Consider the following 25,021-nt stretch of genomic DNA (forward strand, 5'->3'; position numbering starts at 1 on the left):
AAACCTCTAAATGCATGAACTACACATTGTAGTAAAATGTTTGTAATGAAGAATAAAGGAAAGAACATTCCATGAAATACAAAATATATTTATTCTTTGAAATAATTGCCTTATTTCGTATGTACATCAAACGCATGTGTCGTTCATACAGCTGAGTGCATAATTTCTGCATCTTTTTGAAAACCCTGGCAGAATAATATTCAACACTTTAGCTAAATGATAGTAATGTATGAAATACCTGAATGCAGTGAAGCATGAATAGTGCTCACTGCCTTATATAGGGAGTGTGTAGCGTAGCTGCAGATCTGTAGCTCTCTTGTTGAAAAAATTCGGATAGACAAACCAGAGAGCTACAGTTCCAAGCGTTGTAAAAACCTCCGATTTACGCCGCCGTTTTTGTGTCGCTCGCTTCGGGAATTATATCCGACTTTAAAAGCATTCAACCGCCTAAAAAATTGGATTTATTAATTAAACATATAGTTTACCCTAACTCTGCTAACTTTGTTTTCCTTTCAATGGTTCACAACGGCCATCCTTCGCCTTGGAATGTCATCGTTTTAAAAAAACTCGCCTTATGACAACCATGTTTACCTAGTGGCGAGATCTCGGGTGCGTCGATTTACCCAAATGGACCCAAATGAACCCAAATGGACCCAAATGGCGATTAAAGTGGAAAACAATTATAATAAAATCCTTATTACTAATATTATCACTTGTTCTAGTCATTTCATGGGGTTGTTAGCCGTTATTAAGAAAAATAAAGATCCAAATGGCGACCCAAATGGCGATTCAAGCGGAAAACAATTATAATAAAATCCTCATAATTTAGGGAAATTTGGAAAAATAAAAGCCGAAGGTCCAAAACAATAATTAAAATTATTTCAGTACCGTATTTTTCCGACGATTAGTCGGTATTTTTTTCCTCTGAAGCAGAACACCCGACTTATCGTCTTGTTCGACTTGTCGTAGGCTCGTAGTCAGAAATTTTTTAAAAATAGCATTAAAAATCTTGGTTTTAATCATCTTGAGTTGGCTGTGTGATTGAAAATTACGTTGTTGAATTCACTGTTCATCTTTAATAATTATCATTTTCACTCATCTGTCAACACTTTAATACATAATAATAACAACAGTTATTAAAAAATGTTACATTGTCGTTAATCAATTAAAAGTTTTACCGTTCCGTTTTTATAAACACATCGTCACATGGTTCTATATATCACTAGTAGGAAGATAACATTGCGCAGTAAAATTGAAACCAAATTTGAATGGAAGAAAATATTGCAGTAGGTCCGGGGGATTTTTTTTAAAATTTAATTATTTTATTTGTAAAGAGTTGTTAGTGGAAAGTTTAAATCAGAAATATTTAATGGTCAAATTCAATCTTAAATACGTAATCAGCAATTATCAATACTACTGTTTATACAATAGGCTGACACCGGTTGTGTTAATAATCTTGCCCTAAGGCTGAGATCTTTACGGCAATTTCACTCCCTGTGTATATAAAGAGTACCGTTATAAGAGTGATTATAGTTCATTGATTAATTATTGTCCAATTCTTTGATTATTGTTAGATAATTTTTTTAGGAAACGTATGTATGTCGTATATCGTATTTATCAAGTCGTACAAATGATCGATTTATTTCTAACAGTGTCTATGTAAAACAATAGCGTGTAACTGCATTACTGGGTACAAAGTAAACAAGTTTCATCAAATAATAGTAATTGCTAAGCTTTCTGCACTTGAGATCCCCCTTTGAAGTCCGACACAAGACACAAGACAGGTGCATGCCTATGATACCGGAAATTGTTAAACAAACATTGACCACGCGCCGAGTCAACAGGTGGCTGGTTACGTAATGGCGAATACACTGGCGATAGTCAGAGTGGATACTTATTTTAATGCTTGGGAATAAAATATTTCTGACAAAGTAAGTTTAGTTTTGCATAACACGCGATATCGGGAATTGTTTAAAATGCAATTTTGTAGAAGTTGCCGGTATTTGAAAATTTGATGCATAAGTATAAAGCGTAATTGTTAAAATGTTAATCATTAATAATAATTGATAGCAATATCGGTGACATCGTGGCATCATACACTGATAATGTTACTGCAGTTTTATAGGCCATTTTGAAGTGATAAGATCGACGTATGGTCTGAGATCGACGTATTGTAGGATTTTGTTAAAATTTTGGCTAAAAATGGACAATTCGACAAGTCGTCCGCATCGACGAGTCGTCGGGAAAATACGGTATATATTTAAAAATTGTTTTTGAAAAATAAAGATGAGCATTTTATCTCGATTTGTAAAAGTATATAATGTATGTAATTATATTCAAATAATATAAATTTATATATTATATAGAAATAAAACAACTTTTTAAAATAATTTTAATTATTATGAGGATTTTATTATAATTGTTTTCCGCTTGAATCGCCATTTGGGTCGCCATTTGGGTCTTTATTTTTCTTAATAACGTCTAACAACCCCATGAAATGACTAAAACAAGTGATAATATTAGTAATAAGGATTTTATTATAATTGTTTTCCACTTTAATCGCCATTTGGGTCCATTTGGGTTCATTTGGGTCCATTTGGGTAAATCGACGCACTCGAGATCTCGCTACTAGGTAAACATGGTTGTCATAAGGCGAGTTTTTTTAAAACGATGACATTTCAAGGCGAAGGATGGCCGTTGTGAACCATTGAAAGGAAAACAAAGTTAGCAGAGTTAGGGTAAACTATATGTTTAATTAATAAATCCAATTTTTTAGGCGGTTGAATGCTTTTAAAGTCGGATATAATTCCCGAAGCGAGCGACACAAAACGGCGGCGTAAATCGGAGGTTTTTACAACGCTTGGAACTGTAGCTCTCTGGTTTGTCTATCCGAATTTTTTCAACCAGAGAGCTACAGATCTGCAGCTATGTGTAGCGATGAGCAGAACAATAGAAATCGACAAATAATATGGCAGCAGTTGCAGATAAGAAGGAAATAATGCGTATTTATGAATTAAATTAGCAGAAAATGACTTACCAAGAAAGTAATTACCGTATTTTTCGAAAATTAGGTCGATATGGTTTACTGGGCAAAGGAGGCCGTTTTTAGCAATAAAATTTAAAGAAGTATATATAGGTTGACTTCGAAGAATTGGTCGAAAAATTACCGCTAGTTCTAATGAATGAATGGTTTAAACCAATAACGTTATCATATAGTAGCCTTTAATCTTATTTCACAGTTTTAAACAAAAGGGAAATAAAATGTATTTCTTGAAAACATCGTAAGAAAATGTCTGAAATTGCATCAAAATTTTCAAACCAATTAATTCAGTACGGCCGGTTTTAATTTAAGATCGTTTTTCATTACTTCCCTGCCATGTGTACAAACTGGTGTTAACCGGGGGATAGTAACCTACCCTGGAGGCATGACTACGGTAGCACATGCCACCCTGTGTCTCTGTGTGACTTTTTACTGTGTATATACACACGAGTCAACCTCTGATCTTATTGAAGCCTGCGGGCATGAGTAGCACGTGCCGAGAGTTCAACTGTGTATAAACAAAGTAAGCGCTACCCAGACTGATTTCAGAGACACCTGGCTAAAATTTCATTGAAAGTTTTATGTTGAATATACAGAAAAAAACTTGTTCATGTATTCTATTATCATGAAAACAAATTGGGCTTTTTTTAATTTCTCCCAGACAATATTTTTCCCCCCATAATTACCCTTTGTACGGTTCTCATTTTACTTTTACCGCGCGAAATCGATTTCCTGTTTATCGTAAGCACACGTCAAAATGCATGACAGCATATAATAATGATCGAAAGATAATTCAGCCAGTGATCTAAGTAAGAAATGTAAGAAGAAATAAATCTATTTACATTTAATTTTGTTTAAATGATAAATTACTACAGTATAACGATTAAAATCCATACGATTTTTACACAGAAATTCAAGCAGTATTAATAGTAAACACTCATGGTTTTATTGGAGTGTTGCATAAATTTTTGCAAAATTTCATATCAAATTTTCCAACCCCCCCAAAAAAACATAAATTGGGCGAAGCGATGCATAGGGCAAGGTCCACATGTCAGGAAAAAAAAGTATTGACCAAATTTCCGAAAAATATGGTATCATGATGCATAAGTATATTAGTCTAATAGGCAAGAAAGTAAGCTAAATAAAGAGGGGAAACATGATTTTCCAAAATTAAATTCGGTAAAAATGAACTAAAAGCCTCAGGCAGATTTGAAATCAGGATCTGCAGTGAACAAGCTCGAATCTTTAACCACTGAGATTTGATGATATTTAGTAAAATCAATCGATAAAAATACAAGATATGAAATCACCATCTTATGATGTTGTGTCCAAAAAAGTACATGTATTTGATTTGCTGTAGTGAGCTATCTTAAGACTTAATTTGAGAACACTGTTAATCAAATTCTATTGGCAACACTTCATGATTTACTAGTGATTAATTGATTAACAATGACTGAGCCAATGTAGAAAATCTATAACAAACATGAGTTCAAGTACTCGGGTGAGCTGCTAGAAATTTTGGTCATGCTGTTGCCCATACAAACCTCACAAAATTTTCTCAACACCAAAATAAAAGTTAAATTACAATTATTATCTGGAAAAAAAATGTTATATTTCTGACTTACGGTCCAAATTCTCTAGGAATGTCTTGGGTGAGGGACACAGAGGCACTTTTCCATTTGTTTTCGTTGACACGAAGTCTCAAAATTTCTCTTGTTGTGTTGAACCCCAATCCACACACACTCACTAAAGATACGCTGAGGCTGCTTACTCGATATCCAAACATATGGTAGTAGAACGCAAGCTGCAATGTTTACATAGAAAAATGTCAGTATATTAAAGCTAGACATCACCGAGACGATGACCATTTCAAAGGGCCCCACTCAAGTAATGGACAATGGAATGAAAAGCATTTTAGAGAAATTTGCTTTGACCTTAAGCTATGACTTAGAAATTTCCAGTTGGTGTAAAAGTTTAAGGTTATGTGAGATGTCAGTCGATTTTAATGTGCATAAAAGTACATTATAATCAAAATGCTTCATCTGTTTAGAATTCTTTTAATTCTATAATACTGGACCAAAAAAAAGTTGTAAAATTTTTTGTTAAGAAAAAATTTATAAAACCCCAGCGGAATTCAAATTCATGTCATCTAGATTCATTCATAGTTAACTTTATACTTTGTTTACTTTATACATTGGGCTCTGCTGTTGGGTAACAATTTTGGGAATTTTTTTTTTCTTCAAAATTATACTTAATTTTATTGTTTATTTTAATAGGAAGTACATCACAATATGGAAATGCCCAATACCACCTTAATTCAAGCTCATTGCAACCCCTTACCTACAGGCATTTTTTGTTTAATATGACCAAAAGCAAGATTAACTCTTTCCCCCGCACTAGCGCTTCTCGACGCCCCGTCATTTTTTCCGCGGTAGCGTCTCTCGACGCCATGTTTGAATTTCCGCAGAAGCGTCTATGGACGCCTTGCCTTGTTTTCCGCGGAAGCGCTTCTAGACGACCGGTTATTTTAAGACCATATGAAAACGAGACTATGACGATTATTTACACAGGGTATACATAGAATTGAAGTTATACCATTGGTTAATAAAAATAAAGTGCACACATGTCATAAAATCACGTGATTACCTAATAGATAAGGGGTTTTCCAACGCATGTGTACACCGAAGCGAAAATTGATATCCAAGATGGCGGCACTACCAACAAACGAAGATATATTGCGAGATTATTTTGATTCTGACGACGATATAAGTGAATTTGAAGGGTTTTCAGATAACGAATCTGATATATACATTCCAGAAGAGTCAAGTAGTAGTGAAAATGAGGACAGTTCAAGTGAATCTGAGCGAGAAAATGACGACAATTGGACGGAAAACCTTCGAGGAGTTCGTGTTGAACCCTTCACAGAAGACACTGGCCCTGTTTTTCCAGATGATTTCGATGTCGCCACTGCATCAGCGAAGGATTATTTTTTCTTGATGTTCAGTGAGGAACAAATTTCAGCATTTGTGCGGCATACAAACAATTATGCTCGATGGAAAATCGCTCAGAGGGGTGAGGCAGATCCTGTTTGGTATGAAGTCACCGAGGCTGAAATGCGGGCCTATTTGGGCATAAATATCGTGATGGGAATCAACGAAATGCCCTCTTACAAGGATTATTGGTCTAAAAACCTTTTCCTTGGAAATGAAGGGATAAAATCAGTTATGACCGTCAAGAGGTATGAAAAGTTGACAGAGTATTTTCATGTGAGTGATCGAGAAAATGAACCTGCAAGAGGAACAAGAAACTATGACAAACTGTACAAGGTACGTGAAGTGATAACCATGGCAAGAGAAAAGTTTAGATCAAATTACAGGCCATCAAAAAACATTGCCATCGATGAAGCAATGATAAAGTGGACAGGCAGATTGTCTTACAAACAATACCTCCCTGCCAAACCAATCAAGAGGGGCATAAAAGTCTGGATGCGATGTGATTCGGAAACGGCATTCTTGACTGACTTCAGCATCTACCTTGGACGAGGAGAGGCTGCTTCAGAGAATGGCCTTGGACATGATGTTGTCACCAAATTGACTAGAGACATTCAAGGAAAAAATCATCATGTATATTTTGATAACTACTTTACCGGTGTCAAATTGATGGAGGACTTGTTGACTCAAAACATTTATGCCTGTGGAACAGTGAGAATAAATAGACGCGGATTTCCAGATGATCTCAAGGGAAAACTTAGATTACAGAGAGGAGAAAGTCGGACAAGACAGAAGGGAAACTTAACTGCTTCAGTTTGGCAGGACAAAAAACCAGTGGCTTTCCTGAGCACTCTTAGTGATCCTCGTCTGCAGGTTCCCGTCACCAGACAACATGGCCGCAACGTACTCAATCTGACCCAACCTCATGCTGCCAATGAATACAATAAATATATGAACGGTGTGGACAGGCATGACCAGCTCCGAATGAAGTATTCTGTTGGCCGTGATAGCAAGAAGGCATGGAAATACATTTTCCATTTTATTTTGAACTGTGCAATGGTGAATGCTTTCATAATATTCAATAATGAATCTCAGAGGAGGAATTCAAAGAAAAGGTTCACTCATGTGGACTTCAGACTAGAATTGGCTCAACACCTAATCGCTGGTTTTTCTGGCAGAAAAAGAAAGTCTATGGAGAACCGTGAAGTTGTACATGAGCCCCAAAACTTTGCCGGTCATGAATCTACCCATATGGGAACAAAAAGAAGATGCAGAGTACACATGAACAGAAAGGAAAGAAAAGAGACTGTTTATGGATGCAAAGTGTGCAATGCACATTTGTGCAAAGATGGATGCCACTTTGCATACCATTCTGCACAGTAATATGAAAAAAACAGACCAACAATCAAAGAAAAAAGAAACTTTTTCAGAATGACAATCAGGAAATTTGTATTTCTTTTGACCTATTTGTTGTAAATATGTAAATAAAGGTATTTTTTTATTTCACCATGTTATAGATAAATCATTGCTGAAAAAGAAAATATATACTTTTATTGGCCTCTGCCAAATAATAGTGAAAATATCAGAGTAAATGTAAACACAGTCAGAGAGTCTTGTTTATTTCTGAAAATGCCTGCGGAGATGGTGCTATCAGGAGCGCATGCTGAGTGAGGAGATAACACTGCTGCAGTGGTCAGCACTGCGAGTGTAGATAACGAGCTTATCTGAGATACAGTGAGGGGGAAAGAGTTAACCAAATGGTAAATAATTTATGAACTATATTAGATAAAACTTGAATGAAGGTCTCTGCACAACCCTGACTTACAGGAAGTTTATTAGGTGTGAGCAAAACTACAGTCCTTCATCTTTTATAACTTTGGCTGAACAAGATATCTGTGAGCCAATGCTCACTAGTGATACCCCCGCTCTGATGTGAATATGCAAAATAAGCAAAGTCGACATTTAACAGAAAGCTGGCATCCGATTGGTACAGAAATATATCCAACAAAATGGCATGCCTAAACAAATAGTGTGTTAAAATTTCAAGCATCTGCGATAAACAGCTGCTGAGAAATCTTTGACGAAAATTTGTTTGAAAATTTTGGCTAAAATAAACAAAGTACTCATTTAACAGGAAGATGACGTCCGATTGGTACAAAAATATATCCAACAATATGGCATGCCTTAACAAACACTGTGTAAAAATTTCAAGCATCTCCGATAAATAGCTGCTGAGAAATCTTTGACGAAAATTTGTTTGAAAATTTTGGCAAAAAATAAACAAAGTCATTATTTAACAGGATGTTGACGTCTGATAGATACAAAAATATATCCCACGATATGGCATGCCAAAACAAATAGTGTGTTAAAATTTCAAGCATCTGCGAAAACTAGCTGCTGAGAAACCTTTGACGAAAATTTGTTTGAAAATTTTGGCTAAAAATAAACGAAGTCGTCATTTAACAGGAAGTTGACGTTTGATTGGTACAAAAATACATCCCACGATATAGCATGCCTATACAAATACTGTGTAAAAATTTCAAGCATCTGCGATAAACAGTTGCTGAGAAATCTTTGACGAAAATTTGTTTGAAAATTTTGGTTAAAAAATAAGCAAAGTCGTCATTTAACAGGAAGTTGACGTCCGATTGGTACAAAAATATATCCCACGATATGGCATGCCTTAACAAACACTCTGTAAAAATTTCAAGCATCTGCAATAAACAGTTGCTGAGAAATCTTTGACGAAAATTTGTTTGAAAATTTTGATTAAAAAATAAGCAAATTCGTCATTTAACAGGAAGTTGACGTCCGATTCAAACAAAAATATATCCCACAATATGGCATGCCTAAACAAACAGTGTATTAAAATTTCAAGCATCTGCGATAAATAGCTGCTGAGAATTCTTTGATGGAAATTTGTTTGAAAATTTTGGCAAAAAATAAACGAAGTCGTCATTTAACAGGAAGTTGACGTTTGATTGGTACAAAAATACATCCAACGATATAGCATGCCTATACAAATACTGTGTAAAAATTTCAAGCATCTGCGATAAACAGTTGCTGAGAAATCTTTGACGAAAATTTGTTTGAAAATTTTGGTTAAAAAATAAGCAAAGTCGTCATTTAACAGGAAGTTGACGTCCGATTGGTACAAAAATATATCCCACGATATGGCATGCCTTAACAAACACTGTGTTAAAATTTCAAGCATCTGCGATAAATAGTTGCTGAGATAAATGCGACAGAAATTTTTGTTAAGGACGGACAGACAGACGGACAGACAGACAGACAGACGGACGGACAGACAGACACACAAGGGTAAAACAGTATACCCCCTCTCCTTCGGAGCGGGGGTATAAAAATGTCCAGTTTTGAGGGCTTACCTGACATTTTCCATAGATCAGTGATGAAGAGTTCCACAGGCTTGCATCTGGAGCTGGAAATATTGGACTCTCAAGGATGCCTGCATCCAGATGTTTCCCATGGTCCATCTCCACATACAAATAATGACCTAACAAAATGAAAAATCAACTAGTAGGTGATGAACAAATTTTCAAACAATAAAATACTGTATAGATGTGTAGTGTTCGTCTCAGGTGAGTTAAAAAGTGAAAGAAGGTCACAGTGACTTTGATATGAGGATTTGAAGATGTGAAGATGCTTCTAAAGTGAAATAACTAAAATTAACATTGTATTTCTTAATTAAAGAAAGATTTCTATATTTCTATGTTAAAACTAGAATCCACCTTTTGGCCCCAGTATTGGTCCAGAGGTTATGATTTAACAATTTAGAATTTTCATCATATATACTAGACTGAGTTTATTGTAAATATTGGCATTTCTGGTGCAGTGGTTCTTGAGAAGATTTTTAAAGATCTATACAAACCCCATTTTCACTGTTTAATAATTATTTCCTTTTAAAAAAGAGTTCACCCTTTATTATAACAATATAGAATCCTCCTTCCCATAAGGATGCTTTGTACCAAGTTTGGTTAAATTTGGCCGAGTGGTTTTAGAGAGGAAGTCAAAAATGTGAACAGACATTACGGCAGACAGATTGGCAGACAGGCAGATTATGGACAGCAGGTGATCAGAAAAGCTCACTTGAACCTTTGGTTCAGGTGAGCTAAAATAAACATTAAACTATTGTTTTTTTTTTTTTTAAAGCTAGTCTCATAACTGCATTGATGACTACAAACATTGTTATAATGTTAGTGACATATGCAAGACAAACACTTTGTTTCAGGAGCCATCTGATGTTTTATATTTCATGACATAAAAGAATATAAGGTTTGAAAATTTATTTAAGGAAGTATTCTTTTGAGAGCTTGCAGAAAACAAGCATGATCAAAGAGAAGTTACTCCTGGAGGTTTATATAGAAACTGTTGTAATCATTGCCTTTTTTGTTTAATGTCATATGGGTTTGAGAAAAAGTTTAAATTGTACAACAACCTAGAACTTTGCTAATTTTAAAACAAAATCACTTTCAAGAATATAACAAGTTTTTGATATTTCAAGATGAAAACAAACATGTCATCTAGATATCACTTTTACATAAAATTTAACAGAGCTATGGTTAAATGTTATAAATGTAAGGTGTTTTTTTATTTTCTCATTTACAAGATTAACATTTAAAGAACCCATTTCCTTGTAATCTAAAGTTTTTAATCATTTTAAAAAAGAAGTTCCTTTTAAAGAACTTCATTCTACCATCTTTCTTTTACTGAAATTATGTTAAAGCAGTGTCTATAAAAGTTCAAACCAATTTTGTCTGAGTTAATGCATAGGAGACTGCGGTTTTATAAATATTCATGGGGATCAATGCTTTGAGGACATATAAATGCTTTGAAATAATGGCTCTTTACCAATACAAATCATTGTCGTAGGTTCCAAACTTCAATGTATTATTAATTTCATGGATCCACTTCACAACAAAATTCACAAAAATCTGTGCTCAATGAACAACGATGAAACCACATTAGTTGATAAAATCGGCTCGAAAAAGGCAGATTCTTTGACATTCAAACATCTTTATAAAGTTCTATTTGTATTGTCAATGTTAATGAATGCACTCACTCAGTGAAATAAAAATAGACTAGAATTGCAGAAAACTTTACAAAGCTCAACTGGGATACTTAATGAAACATTGATACACCTCACAACCATTACAGGTTTTCTTTTGGATTTTTTTTTTTTTAGTTTGTTGGTTCCCCTCTATTGTTTCCTATCAGTTTCTCTATGCATTTTATGAAGAATAACTCTTAGAACCTTGTCAAATATCTGATACCTGGTAACTTTATTTCAAATATATTAGTCAAAATTTTTTTTATTATTTATTAATTTTTTAGCACGAACTGTTTTATTATCTTGAAAATCAGATTTATTATTCAAACTATGCAAATATGAATAAAACAGGAAAATTGCAAAGTGCAGAGGAATTCAATATTTAATTTACTAATTTTACTGCTGCTAGACAATCAAAGCTATGGGATTTCACCCTTTACTTTTTCAAAGCTTTTTTAGCTCACCTAGATAAAGTCATGGGGAGATTTATATATACCCTCAGGGTGGGAATCCAAGGTTAGGAGCAAGTCCTATATCTAAGTTATTACATCTTAAACAAACTTGCATGGATGGTGCATACCTATGCACTTTACAGGCTTGGGTGCTGAATCTGAACAAAAGGTTTCGGATGTTGGAGGAAGTTAAGGTTTTTGGAGTAGGTGCTCTTTGCTGACCATATCCAAGTAAATACTGGTTCTGTTCTATCTTTGCCAAACTTCTTACAAAATATATATATATATACAGGTGTGACAGACTAAGCACTGAAACTGAGCCAATAATTTTGAATGCATGAGGAGGTAAGGTTTATAAAGCAGGAACCCTTTGATGCAAGTTAGTTACATATGTACATGTTAAATTTAAAGGGGCATGGTCACAATTTTGGTCAAATTCTATTTTTCTTTTTTAATTATTTACAGTGTTTTAGGAATGCATTTCTAACGATCAAATAAAATCTAAGAGTCAGTCGTAGTGATAATAGCAAGATACAAGGCTCACAATTCTTTGCCATGTAAACAAAGCTCGTGCCCTGCTTGTGTCTACATAGGTTCAATATACCAGTAAACATCATTTTCAAGCTGATTTGTCAATGTTCTTATTCATTTTATGCATAAAAGAACAGTTCCCATCGTTTAGCTCATTCATTTTAGGTCTGCAACAAAATTTTCACTACAACATTCAAAATGTAAACAAAAGCTTTGTTTAAATAGCAAAGAATATAAGCTCTGCAACTCGCTTATAACTTAACGAATAACACTCAAGTTTTAGTTGCCTATTAAATATGCCTTACTGAAGAATTGTAAACAATAAAATCGGAAAAATAATTTTTGATCCAAATCGTGACCATGCCCTTTAAGTTTCTTGTATGCATAAATGTTACCACTGAGCCTTGCTGCGTGTAGTATTTAAAGTTGTTTTAACTTTTTAAAATATATGCATATAACAATTATGAAGTGTCTAGACTTCATTCTACACAACATGAGAATGCGTAGTTGCAGGTTTTTCTAAACACTGGAAAACAACTTGAGAACTTACCATAAACATAACTTAAGAAACAAATAACAGACTTCAAACTGTGTGGGCTTAAATATGAGCAATAAAAAGTGTCTTCACATGTCAAATGTGTATTTTTGTCATTTTATTTACTTGTCTGAAGAATTTTCAAGATGTCTGGCAACTTTTGAAATTAGGACACATTTGCTGATGGATATTTAGAACATTTCACAAAGTCTATCTTGTCTTGGTGAGCTCTGTAATCTTTGATCTTTACCTTATATATATAAATATGAATTGTTTGTCTCATAACATGAATACTAGATAAATCTTGTGCATTGAATCCGAATCCCCTCTTTATTTCCAAAATATGGCAGATTTACAAGTATAGCCAAGAGCTACATATACCTATATACACAAATAGATGTTTGGGAGTAGCAAAGATTATCTTAAGAGATAAATGTATCATTTTTGGATATTTTGGATAAACATGTATTGCATCCATAAAGTCAGAGAAGACCTAGTAAATGTCAAAATTAATCACACAAATTATGGATCAACTTCAAAGCCCATATAGTACAACACATCCTTATCTAAATCTTGTTACCTTTGCTCCTTGTAATGTGTAAAATAAACACAGCAATCTCATGATGCTAAAAGCAGTTTATTGGTGATATTCAAGAAACTGCATTCAAATCTTGATGAAAGTAAAGATAATGTCTGAGAAATTCCTATCTGAATCTGATCCTTATGTGTTAAAAGAGTCCTTTTTAAAGCGCTAAGCATAGCTTTAGCGCTTTTTTGTCGCCAGATTTCTAAACCTACTTCCACTTTCGTTTTCGCGTTTCCTATATACCGCCACCTACTGGCGGATGCTGAGAGGTCGTACCCTGGAGATGACGTACTCTTGAAATATCATAACTTTGCAATAGGGAGAACTTATTTAAATTGAAGTTATCCTGCATGCAGATGCATTTGTTCTACCAGTATTAAATTAACAATAAGTTTCATTTAAATGTCATTATCTTATATCAGATACGGGTGCTCCAAAACCCATATCATGATGATTTATTTCGAAAAAAAAAAAAGATGGTATATGCATTAAGTTGTGTTTTAGGTGTTTACTAATAATTGAAATAATTCTACAGCATCAATAGGTTTTGAGTGTTTTTAATCGTAATATCTTACAGTTATGAACACCATGTTTTATATAAAAATGCAGAATTTTTGTCGAGTTACTTGAAATACTACAATAAACATATGTAATAATCTGTATAAAGTGATACCAGCTAACCTCGTTTAATTTTCAAATATGATTTCTTTTTAATGATCTAATTTATGTGCAGTATGGACAAAGGCAGATTGTTCTATAATTGTAAATTTGAAATTTCAATTTTACATATTAAGTGCATTTTTCTCAATAACGAACGATATGATTCTTTACATGTATTTTCATATCAATCGATATATTTTTAACACTTTCTTCCCGGCTTAGCGCTTTTTAGTACTTTCAGTACTTTGATTTAAATCGCAATGAAATTGTGCAGTTTTCTTGTTGTAAACTGAAAGTGGCATTTTTATAATTTGAATTCAAATCTCTTTATTCCATTTCCTTCTCGGAGGTAACAAAATTTGAAAGTTGGTTTTCAAGTTAAAAATGCAATTTATGGGCTAGAGAGATTACATTTTTTGTTCTGTTAACGTGAGAAAGGGGCAATCAACATTTGAAAGGCGTAACTGCGCTTAAATTTTGTAGTATTTACATATACTTTAAACTGGCAAATTTAAAATGACAATCACATACTCACTTAAAGAGTTAAAATACAAAAATGTTGATTACTTTCTAACAATATTTAATTTACTAATTTACCTCAGTCATCGTATACAACCCCTAACGCAGGGGAGTCGACAAAGAGTATGGGGGAGTCAATTTTTCTGCTTCAGAGACAGAAAGAATTTAGTTAACTCTTTTTGTAGGTATCTTAAACAAGTATTTTCAAAAAAAAATATACAGGGGCGTCGGAAGCAAATTGAAAGTGGGGGGGGGGGGGGGGGGGGCGCTAGACTTATATAAAAAATCTTGACAAGCAAAAAAAAGGTCTTTGCTATGAATAAACTGCAAAAAAAGTGGGGGGAGGGGCTAAGTCCCCCTTAACCCAAGTTATTATAAGCATTATAATTTGAACATCCGATTTCTATATCATTTTGTTGCCAAATTAGCATTTACTACAGACCCTGAAACGTGCTACTACACCTCTAAAACGAACCGTACCGTTCCGTGCAAGAAACGAACCGTACCGTTCACAAAACGAAACGTACCGTTCACAAAGCGTACCGTACCGTTCACAAAACGAACCGTACCGTTCACAAAGCGAACCGTACCGTTCACAAAGCGAACCGTACCGTGCAAAAAGCGTGCAAGATAATTTATGCAAGACCCGCCTCCAGACGGACAAAAAAGCGTACCGTACCGTGCAATAAGCGTGCACTTCCATATATGGCTTATTGACCTAATGTCTTTCGATGAATACGGACGGAGATTATCGTTGACCAGATAAGTTCAATATTTAGCTAGATTTTTTATACGGGATTAGATAACACATACTAAGATTTAAAACTGTTATTCTTATTAAAACAGTCACAAAAATATTTCCTTTTTTAGACCGTAACCATTTCTTTGTTTTTCGACAAATCTTGCATCGCCGATTTCTTAAACATTGTAAACTATTAACGTTCACACAATCCGTGGTTATACTATTTTGATTATTTTTATGAAATGTTTGAAACATTGGGTACATACTGGACTTTACATAGGTTTAAGTGATTCTCGGGAGAGAGAGAGAGAGAGAGAAAGAAAGAGAGAGAGAGAGAGATCTTGTTACCCGAAACGTTAGAAAAGTAGCGTTTGTTTAGAAATATATAAATACACTATGGCTAAACAAGGTTGAAATATATCTGTATATAATTTTATATCCTTTTTAAATTAAAAAAAAAATGTCGACTTAAGTTACGCAGACCCAGAAAATGTAAATGACAACCACATATTACCGGTGACTCGAGTGATTTGTTCTTGAGCTATTTATGTACCAATAAATAAACAAAAAATCATTCATACATGTATGATGAATTGTAAATTACATGTACAAAATCTAAATGCATTAAATGCAGGCATTGAACGGAGAAAAAGTACACGCATTCCATAAAATTACTTTCAACTTTATTTCCCGCATAGCTGGTAATGGCGTCGTGATTTCACATGAACAAAAATCACTCGTGCGAAACACGTGTAAAGAAGCTGATCTTTGGTTCTATACACAACAGGTGTAATTGTCTTTCTTTGGTTTTTTAGCAGTTATTATACTTTACAACTAACTCTGTATATTTGGACGCTTAAATAGGTGTACACGAGATGCCGGTATTCACACCTTTCCACGGGCACCTGTTAGGTTACTCATCACAATCTGTCGTGTGTATAGTCTGAATATATCTTACTTCTACTTTGTTAGTTTCATGGCTTTTCTTAATCTCTAAAAAACAAAAGAACCGTCTGTAGAAATGGACACAAACAACTACACGTAAGACTATCGGCGCGTGGATCCGTGTAACAATTCAGCGACTCTATACATGCGGGATTTTCACATATTAACTTGCGATAAAAATATCATTTACCGGGTACATTAATGTACAAAAAAATGATTAATTAAATCATAAATAGTTCAATGAAATAACAAGTACATGTAAGCACAAACACAGCTCTTTTAAAATTTATTTTCAATCTTATATGTGATGTGAAATAGCGTCGAAATTTTAACCGTCGAGATCAATCTATATATGTACATCGTCCGCTGTACAAACTTTTAGTCATTGTGTTGAAATCATTGTGAAAACCATGAGTCTAAAATAAATGAATTTAATGCATACAAATAAAAAACTAATAATTCCAAATGGTTTGCACACAATCACATACACCCTCAGAGAGAGAGAGAGAGAGAGAGAGAGAGAGAGAGAGAGAGAGAGAGAGAGAGCACTTGTGTGTTGATTATAATACTTAAATTAAAATTTTATCACTGAACTTTATTATTTAAAATGTCGCTTTAGGTTCCTATAGTTGGTCATTTGAGCGGTATTTTATCTCAGGACTCCACGTGCTTTGCCTGTCAATCAGTTTAAGTATAACAGTACAGATCATGCCACGCGCCGCGTGCTACTTGGCTCCTCCGATATGGCTAGAAGAAAATTATCGAATGAAATAAACGTTTTTGTTTTATGTTTTCTTATATCACTATTGAAAAGAGTGTTCCTATTTTAAATTATTCAACAATAATTTCTCTCCGATTTCATGATTATAATTCATGTACTGGCGATCAGAGTCGTTTTCCCTCGCTGTCGTATTATTTTTGTTACTAGATAAATTCTTATATATTTATAACTTTTAACATTCATTTGTTGATTACCGGGTATTTTTTCGTGTCCTGTTTACAACAAGTATGTGTGTAAAAAGGTAAATAAAATATAAACAGGTTAGTCAGCATTTGTAAAACGTCAGCTAAATCGCATGCATACAGTGAAGATCGGACACTTGTTAAACAAAATGATAAATATCGCCATTATATAAATAAAAGTTATTGACTTGTTGTGTATATCCAGTTGTGTACATATCGTATGAAATATGTTACATGAACATGTATAGTTTAACGGAAAAACAAAAACTAATAGTCATATTTTGACTATACACGCGATCTTAGTTCAGATAAGAGAGGCGATGACGGGTTAGATGTAGGTATGATCTATGTATACAAACATGAGCAGAACATCATAGAATTGATATTTAAATGAATAAAAATTCGTGTCAAAAAACTATATAACAGTTGATTTCAAGATTTCTTATCTATCCATTAATTTTACATCGTCTATTCACTAAGGCAATCGGCGATCGGCAATAGTACTACAGTAGTACGCAAAAAAGAATGATCATACGAATTATGAATAATAAAAACTAGCCGAGAATCAAGACAACGATAAAGGAAACTAAACTAAAAAAATATCGGAATAAAGTCGGGGCAATTTGTTATAGCAATTTTAAATGGATTATAAGTATTTAATGACTTCAACTCAAGTACATGTATAGCAATAAAAACTCAAGATGCTTTGTAAAATTATCGACAGCTCGCTGAATTAACAAAAATATATCGGATTAAAGTCAAACAGTTCTTTTAATCTATCTGAATGATTACATTAATCTAAATTAAATACTAATAATAACAGACTGTTCAAAATCAAAATTACCCCCGCTTCCCAGTTGTCACTGGGTACACGGTTCACGCAACGTATCAAAAACGGGGGAACGGATGGACGTTCTGATTTTAAATAGATCGATTGAAATTCTTTTATAATATATCATATAAAAAAAGAAAAATTCTTGTCATAATTACCACCTTGCTGAGGTAGATCGGGCAAAAACTAAACAAAATTATATGGAGAAAAATCAAAGCGTTCAGGCCACGCCTACCTCATTAATAAAGCGCGCAAACCGTTCACAAAGCATGCAGCTATTTTTAGCAAAGCGTACCGTGCAAGAAGCGAACCGTTCCGTTCACAAAGCGTACCGTACCGTTCACAAAGCGAACCGTACCGTTCACAAAACGAACCGTACCGTTCACAAAGCGAACCGTACCGTTCATAAAGCGTAACGAACCGAACCGTGCAACTGGTGTAGTAGCACGTTTCAGGGTCTGTATTTTGTTGTCTTAATATCAATTAAATTTGAAGTTACTTTTCGTGGGTTATGTCAGCACTGAATGTATATGATCACATTTGTTTAATAAATGTAATGAAAGTGAAATTTGCTAGAGATAAAATTTTTTTTTTTTGAACCTATGTAGTTTTTTGCCTCGGCTTATTCCCCCAGATTATTTGGAAGAAAAAGAAGTTCTTATACACCTAGAATGATATTTTCATGCTTGAAGTTGATTTAATGCAGTAATAGGAAAAGGCACTTTAACTCTTTCAGTTCTCAATGAAAAGTTCTATGTTTTACCTGAGCCATTTCCTTTAGTGTGATCAAAGCTTGGTCCAGTGTTTAATGTTGATGTAGAGTTTTTGTGCCGAATCCATTCAAGCTCATCCCCATGTTGTACATTATGCCATCCACACAGGTCAACTTCAAAGTCACAATTTGCTCCTTCTGGAAGCTCTTCTATGGAAAAGAACAAAATAATACATTCTGTCAAATGCTTAACTTTTCAACAATCAAGACACCCCATGATAAAATAGGAATTCAGATTTCTAGGAAAAAATCTGAGAATGTGAGCAACAAATAGACCATATCTTATAATTTTGGAACTTTGTGTCTTAATTTATATACCTAGTCATACCATATCTGTAACCACTATGTGTGATCTATGTGAAATACAGATGAATATACTTTTAAAATATTGTAAAATAGTTAATTAACCTTTTTACGACCACAAAAATTCAAAGTGACTGGACCTACTAATTTTAAGTGAATAATTCATGTGATATGAATAATAACCAGCCTTACGCAAAATTTACCATTATATTTTACCCTGTTTACAGAGTTATGGCTAGACACCAAAATTCATGAAAATGAAAATTTGTACTTTATTATAAATTTTTTACTTAATGCTGACATATTTAATAAAGTTCTCCCTCGTGAGACATGTACTGGAAAACATCACCTGTGTTTGACAAGGGACCTTCAGATACTTGTGTGGTGTACACAAACTGTCGTGTGTAAAGGTACGAAGTGTTATTTAATTGAGAAAATTATCTTGCCATAAAAATATACATGTATCGAGATACTCCTTAATATGGTAGAATATACTTAGACAACTAAAGAAATATACATGTATCTGACCCAGCTTCCCGTACAAAATATATATGATGATTAAATATGTTTTTCGCTGATATTAAGGGTACACAGTTTTAAATTCTATGTGCAAAAATCTGTTAGGGTGCATTTGCAGTCATTTATTTAGCATTTCTGATGTATATACAAGTATTAATTATGAACAAGAAGTAAATTGGAGATATTGACTCTCACATTATACCTAAGTTGGTAAACAAGCTATCATCTTAACTAAATTTATGCAATTCATGAAAAAAAAATATGATAATGAAACATAATATAAAATTCTAAAGCATGTAAAATATATCTGTTGGCTTAAAAAAAGGTACATTAATGTCAGCAGAATTTAAGAGAATTGTACTGTTTTTTGCACCATTTTTTGATGGGAAGCGTACAGTTTTTTTGTTAACCAAATTCCCCTTATTTCAATGCTCCTGTACAGTTGGTCTTCAACTTATCAAATGTATGATAACTTTTCAGAACAGGCACAAGTCCATGCAGACTGTCAAGGTGTGTCAATCAAATTAAATTAAATGAATATGAAGTTTCAATTGACAACCACATTTTTATCCTTTTTTCAAACTCATGCAATGAATAATATCTTTTTATAAAAAAAAATTGAAATGAGCTTTGTAATATATGTATGAAGTCAAAATCATACATCTCCAGCATCTACAAAAAATAGATATAAACTCTTTGAGACATAAAGGAACTCTTGAAGTTTGCTCTTTTTTCAGATGTGGTGGAAAGTTAAAACATAGGTAATCACAGATTACAAAGCTCACCGAGACGAGGCATCACCTTTATGAGACAACCTTTATCATATTATATGAAAATCATACTTTATGATCTTGGATATTAATGGATACTGTTTTGACACAATATCATATATCAGCTGTTAAATTTGTATGATAGTCATATGTTCATTTCATACAGTATTAAAAGATCCAATTTTTTTCAATACAATAATATAAAATACAATATTGCATCCTATCAAACTAACAATATATATCATATAATACAATAAAATAACGTAATAAACAATGATGAGAAATGATATTGTAACATATGAAATGACATTGTATTGTGTTATACATTATTGTATTTGATCACATAAAACAATATCACAATATATAATACAATATAGTATTGTATGGTACAACATTATATTACATAATACATCATAATATTGTAAAATATGATATTATATTATATCATATACCTAGTAGTGTATCAGCCCTAATACAGGTGTTTTGGACTAGGTGAGACAGCAATCAATAGCAAGGGCTGTATCGCCCTCGGGGCTGATATTTCTCTGTCTCAGCCCGTCGTCAAGAGGGTGTATTGCCCTCAAATTTAAAACAGCTAATCCCAAATATCTCTGCTTTAATTTAAGACTAGTTTGTGAAATAACGATAAAATAACAAATAAATAATACAAAGCATCACCTTACACGTCCGAATTTTTGTACTCATTGCTAAAAATTGAAAAATAATATTTCAAAAATAGCGCCAAAGAGCGATATGTATCTATTTAAAGGGAGGTAACCAACACAACGGTTGTGTATTTAGAACAATAGCACGCTTTATTTACCGTATTTTTTCGAAAATTAGGTCGATACGGTTTATTGGGCGAAGGAGGCCGTTTTTAGCCAAAAAATAAAACAAGAGGCCCATGGGCCACATCGCTCACCTGAGGAACAATAGGTATGATTAAGTCAGCTTAATGGAGTCATAATACAAACAATCTGGACAATGTACAAAAATACATGTAGATCCTGTATAAATAAAATCCATTTTTCCCCCTTGGAACTCGGATAGCCCTGATTGCTGCCAATATTTACAAGAGCAGACTTTAATCACCGCTCCTGCACATATAAAGGGACTCAACGTTACGCAGGCAGGGATGACCGCACACCTACGCAACTCAACAGGTACCAACATTAATGCAAGCAGAGATAACGCAAGCAGGGATGACCGCACACATGCGCCAACAGCTCAACCTAACGCAGGAAGTGCCGCACACTTGCGCTAGAAAGGCCAGAACACCAGCAGGGATGCCCATATACTAGGGCTCCGCCGCAACCACCACCAATACAAGCAGGTATGACCGCACACTTGTATTAATGCGATACAGCGCAGGAATGACTGCACACTCTGTATCATAGGTTAGAAAAACACGAAGATTAGATAGAGCAGGGATGTCCACACCCTCAATCTCTCCGTACCTGTTCAAGTTTAACCCCAAACAGTCGCTCGTCGCAATGCAATAGACACTGGGCCTATGTATGTGCCGGCCTAAAATAATTCATAGTATCTAAAAATTGGAAATCAAAAATAAACAAACTAATCTGGCCTAACCCAAAAACTACTTATGCAGAACAACTTATATACATTGAATATTTATTATTGTATAAAAATAATCATCACAATAATTGGTTAACAGTGGATGCATTAATTAAAATAATCAAGAATCAATAAATCAAGGGCAATAACTCAATACAGTAATACAAAAAGATTCTAATGAAAAAATAGCTGCCTGCTACAATTTTATAGTCATATCACATGTTGAGTATTGCAGTTCTCAAAAAGATCCTTTACAATTGTTTATATATGGGATATTTAGCTACATCAAACTCTGAACCTTCTTGTGAGGCCGAAGAATTGTCCTGCAGCCAAAGTCTTAACAATTATAAAGAATCATCTTGCTGATTAGTTTCTGAGAAGAAGATTTTTAAAGATTTACTCTATATATATTCCTTTGTAAAACTTTAACACCCCCCCCCCCCCTGTGGCCTCATCCTACCCCCAGGGGTCATGATTTTCACAACTTTGAATCTACACTACCTGAGGATACTTCCCACAAGTTTCAGCTTTCCTGGCTGATTAGTTTCTGAGAAGAAGATTTTTAAAGATCTACTCTATATATTCCTATGTAAAACTTCGACCCCCCTCCCCCCATTGTGCCCCACCCTTCCCCCAGGGATCATGATTTTCACAACTTTGAATCTACACTACCTGAGGATGCTTCCACACAAGTTTCAGCTTTCCTGGCTGATTAGTTTCTGAGAAGAAGATTTTTAAATATTCCTATGTAAAATTTGAACACCCCCCCCCAATGTGGCCTCATCCTACCCCCAGGGATCATGATTTTCACAACTTTGAATCTACACTACATGAGGATGCTTCCACACAAGTTTCAGCTTTCCTGGCTGATTAGTTTCTGAGAAGAAGATTTTTAAAGATTTACTCTATATATTCCTATGTAAAACTTCGACCCCCCATTGTGGCCCCACCCTACCCCCAGGGGTCATGATTTTCACAACTTTAAATCTACACTACCTGAGAATGCTTCCACACAAGTTTCAGCTTTCCTTGCTGATTAGTTTCTGATAAGAAGATTTTTAAATATTTACTCTATATATTCCTATGTAAAACTTCGACCCCCCCACTGGTGGCCTCACCCTACCCCCAGGGGTTATGATTTTCACAACTTTGAATCTACACTACCTGAGGATGCTACCACACAAGTTTCAGCTTTCCTGGCTTAATGGTTCTTGAGAAGAAGATTTTTGAAAATTTCTCAATTTTTTTCATTAATTTCTAATTATCTCCCCTTGAAAAAGGGTGTGCCCCTTAATTTTCACAACTTTGAATCATCTTTGCCTAAAGATGATTTGTGCCAAGTTTGGTTGAAATTGGCCCAGTAGTTCTCGAGAAGATGTTGAAAATGTGAAAAGTTTACGGACAGACAGACAGACGGACGGACAGACGGACAGACGGACGACAGTCAAAATGTGATCAGAAAAGCTCACTTGAGCTTTCAGCTCAGGTGAGCTAAGAAAAGTATAAATAGGTTGACTTCGAAAAATTGGTCGAATAATTACCGCTAGCGCTAGTTCTAATGAATAAATGGTTTAAACCAATAACGTTATCATATAGTAGCCTTTAATCTTATTTCACAGTTTTAAACAAAAGGGAAATAAAATGTATTTCTTGAAAACATCGTAAGAAAATGTCTGAAATTGCATCAAAATTTTCAAACCAATGAATCCAGTACCGCTGGTTTTAATTTAAGATCGTTTTTTATTACTTCCCTGCCATGTGTGCAAACTGGTGTTAACCGGGGGATAAGTAACCTACCCTGGAGGCATGACTACAGTAGCACATTCCACCCTGTGTCTCTGTGTGACTTTTTACTGTGTATATACACACGAGTCAACCTCTGATCTTATTGAAGCCTGTGGGCATGAGTAGCACGTGCCGAGAGTTCAACTGTGTATAAACAAAGTAAGTGCTACCCAGACTGATTTCAGAGACACCTGGCTAAAATTTCATCGAAAGTTTTATGTTGAATATACAGAAAAAAAACTTATTCATGTATTCTATTATGAAAACAAATTGTTTTTTTTTTTCATTTCTACCCGATGATATTTTTCCCCCGTAATTACCCTTTGTACGGTTCTCATTTTACTTTTACCGCGCGAAATTGACTTCCTGTTTATCGTAAGCACACGATCAAAATGCATCACAGCATATAATAATGATCGAAAGATGATTCAGTCAGTGATCTATAGTAAGTAAGAAATGTAAGAAGAAATAAATCTATTTACAATTAATTTTGTTTAAATGATAAATTACTACAGTACATGATTAAAATCCATACGATTTTTACACAGAAACTCAAGCAGTATTATAGTAAACACTCATGATTTCATTGGAGGGTTGCATAAATTTTTGCAAAATTTCATATCAAATTTTCCAACCAAAAAAAATAAAATAAAATGGGTGAAGCGCTGAATAGGGCAAGGTCCACGTGTCAGGAAAAAAAAATATCGACCTAATTTCCGAAAAATATGGTAATATCACCCAACATTTTTAAAATATAGAGGGTATAGGGAAGGATGGAACGAGGCTTAATCTTAGAAAACCAGAGTTGAGATTGTAAAAATTAAGTGGTTAATTAACTTAAAGTAAGGATGCTCTTAAGAACGTTCTTAAACAACTTGCTTTAACAGTATGGATTTTTATGAATGGAATCTGACATGCAAGAAACTTACGAAATCTCAGTGAAAGAATTTGACTCATTACGAAGTTGTGTAGGATGGAAGTTTCTCTCTCGACAATTTTGAATTCTAGAAGATAGTGCTTCATCTCAGACGACAGACTAACTTCTACTGTATTTCAAACGACGATGGTTTGTCAACCAAGTCCGACAACTCTTACAGTTCTTAACACATATAAAAAGGAATAAAAACAAGTTTTGTAAATCCGAACAAAAATCTTTAGCTTCTTCATGATAAATTATATTCCTTATTCGGAATTTGAATTTGAATAATAGTCTTTTATTTTAGATATATGATATAAACCCTTCGGGCTTGGGCTGATACCAACCGCTCGGGCTGATACCAGGGCCGAGATCAAAACAACAGTGTGATATTCTATACGGATAATTATAGTATGATATTGTATTGTATGATACTGTATCATACTTGATACATAAATAATATTATATCATGATACAATATAATTTGATACAACATTGTATCATATCAAATGATACAA

General features: G+C 34.1%; 1 protein-coding gene across 3 annotated transcripts in view; it reads right to left on the reverse strand.

Moving 5' to 3' along the window:
* The window catches only part of LOC128177624 (leukocyte tyrosine kinase receptor-like), a 201,830-nt gene that overhangs the window by 128,527 nt on the left and 48,282 nt on the right, over window positions 1–25,021 (reverse strand). For all 3 annotated transcript variants that reach the window (XM_052844424.1, XM_052844423.1, XM_052844422.1), the window contains exons 2-4: window positions 18,627–18,785; window positions 9,417–9,544; window positions 4,666–4,844 (exon numbers count right to left, since the gene is read on the reverse strand). In XM_052844424.1, the coding sequence (XP_052700384.1) occupies window positions 4,666–4,844; window positions 9,417–9,524 (287 nt within the window). In that variant the 5' untranslated portion in view covers window positions 9,525–9,544; window positions 18,627–18,785. The remainder of the gene's footprint in view (window positions 1–4,665; window positions 4,845–9,416; window positions 9,545–18,626; window positions 18,786–25,021) is intronic.

This window comes from Crassostrea angulata, chromosome 3 (genome assembly GCF_025612915.1).
Source record: "Crassostrea angulata isolate pt1a10 chromosome 3, ASM2561291v2, whole genome shotgun sequence".
Classification (NCBI taxonomy): domain Eukaryota; kingdom Metazoa; phylum Mollusca; class Bivalvia; order Ostreida; family Ostreidae; genus Magallana; species Magallana angulata.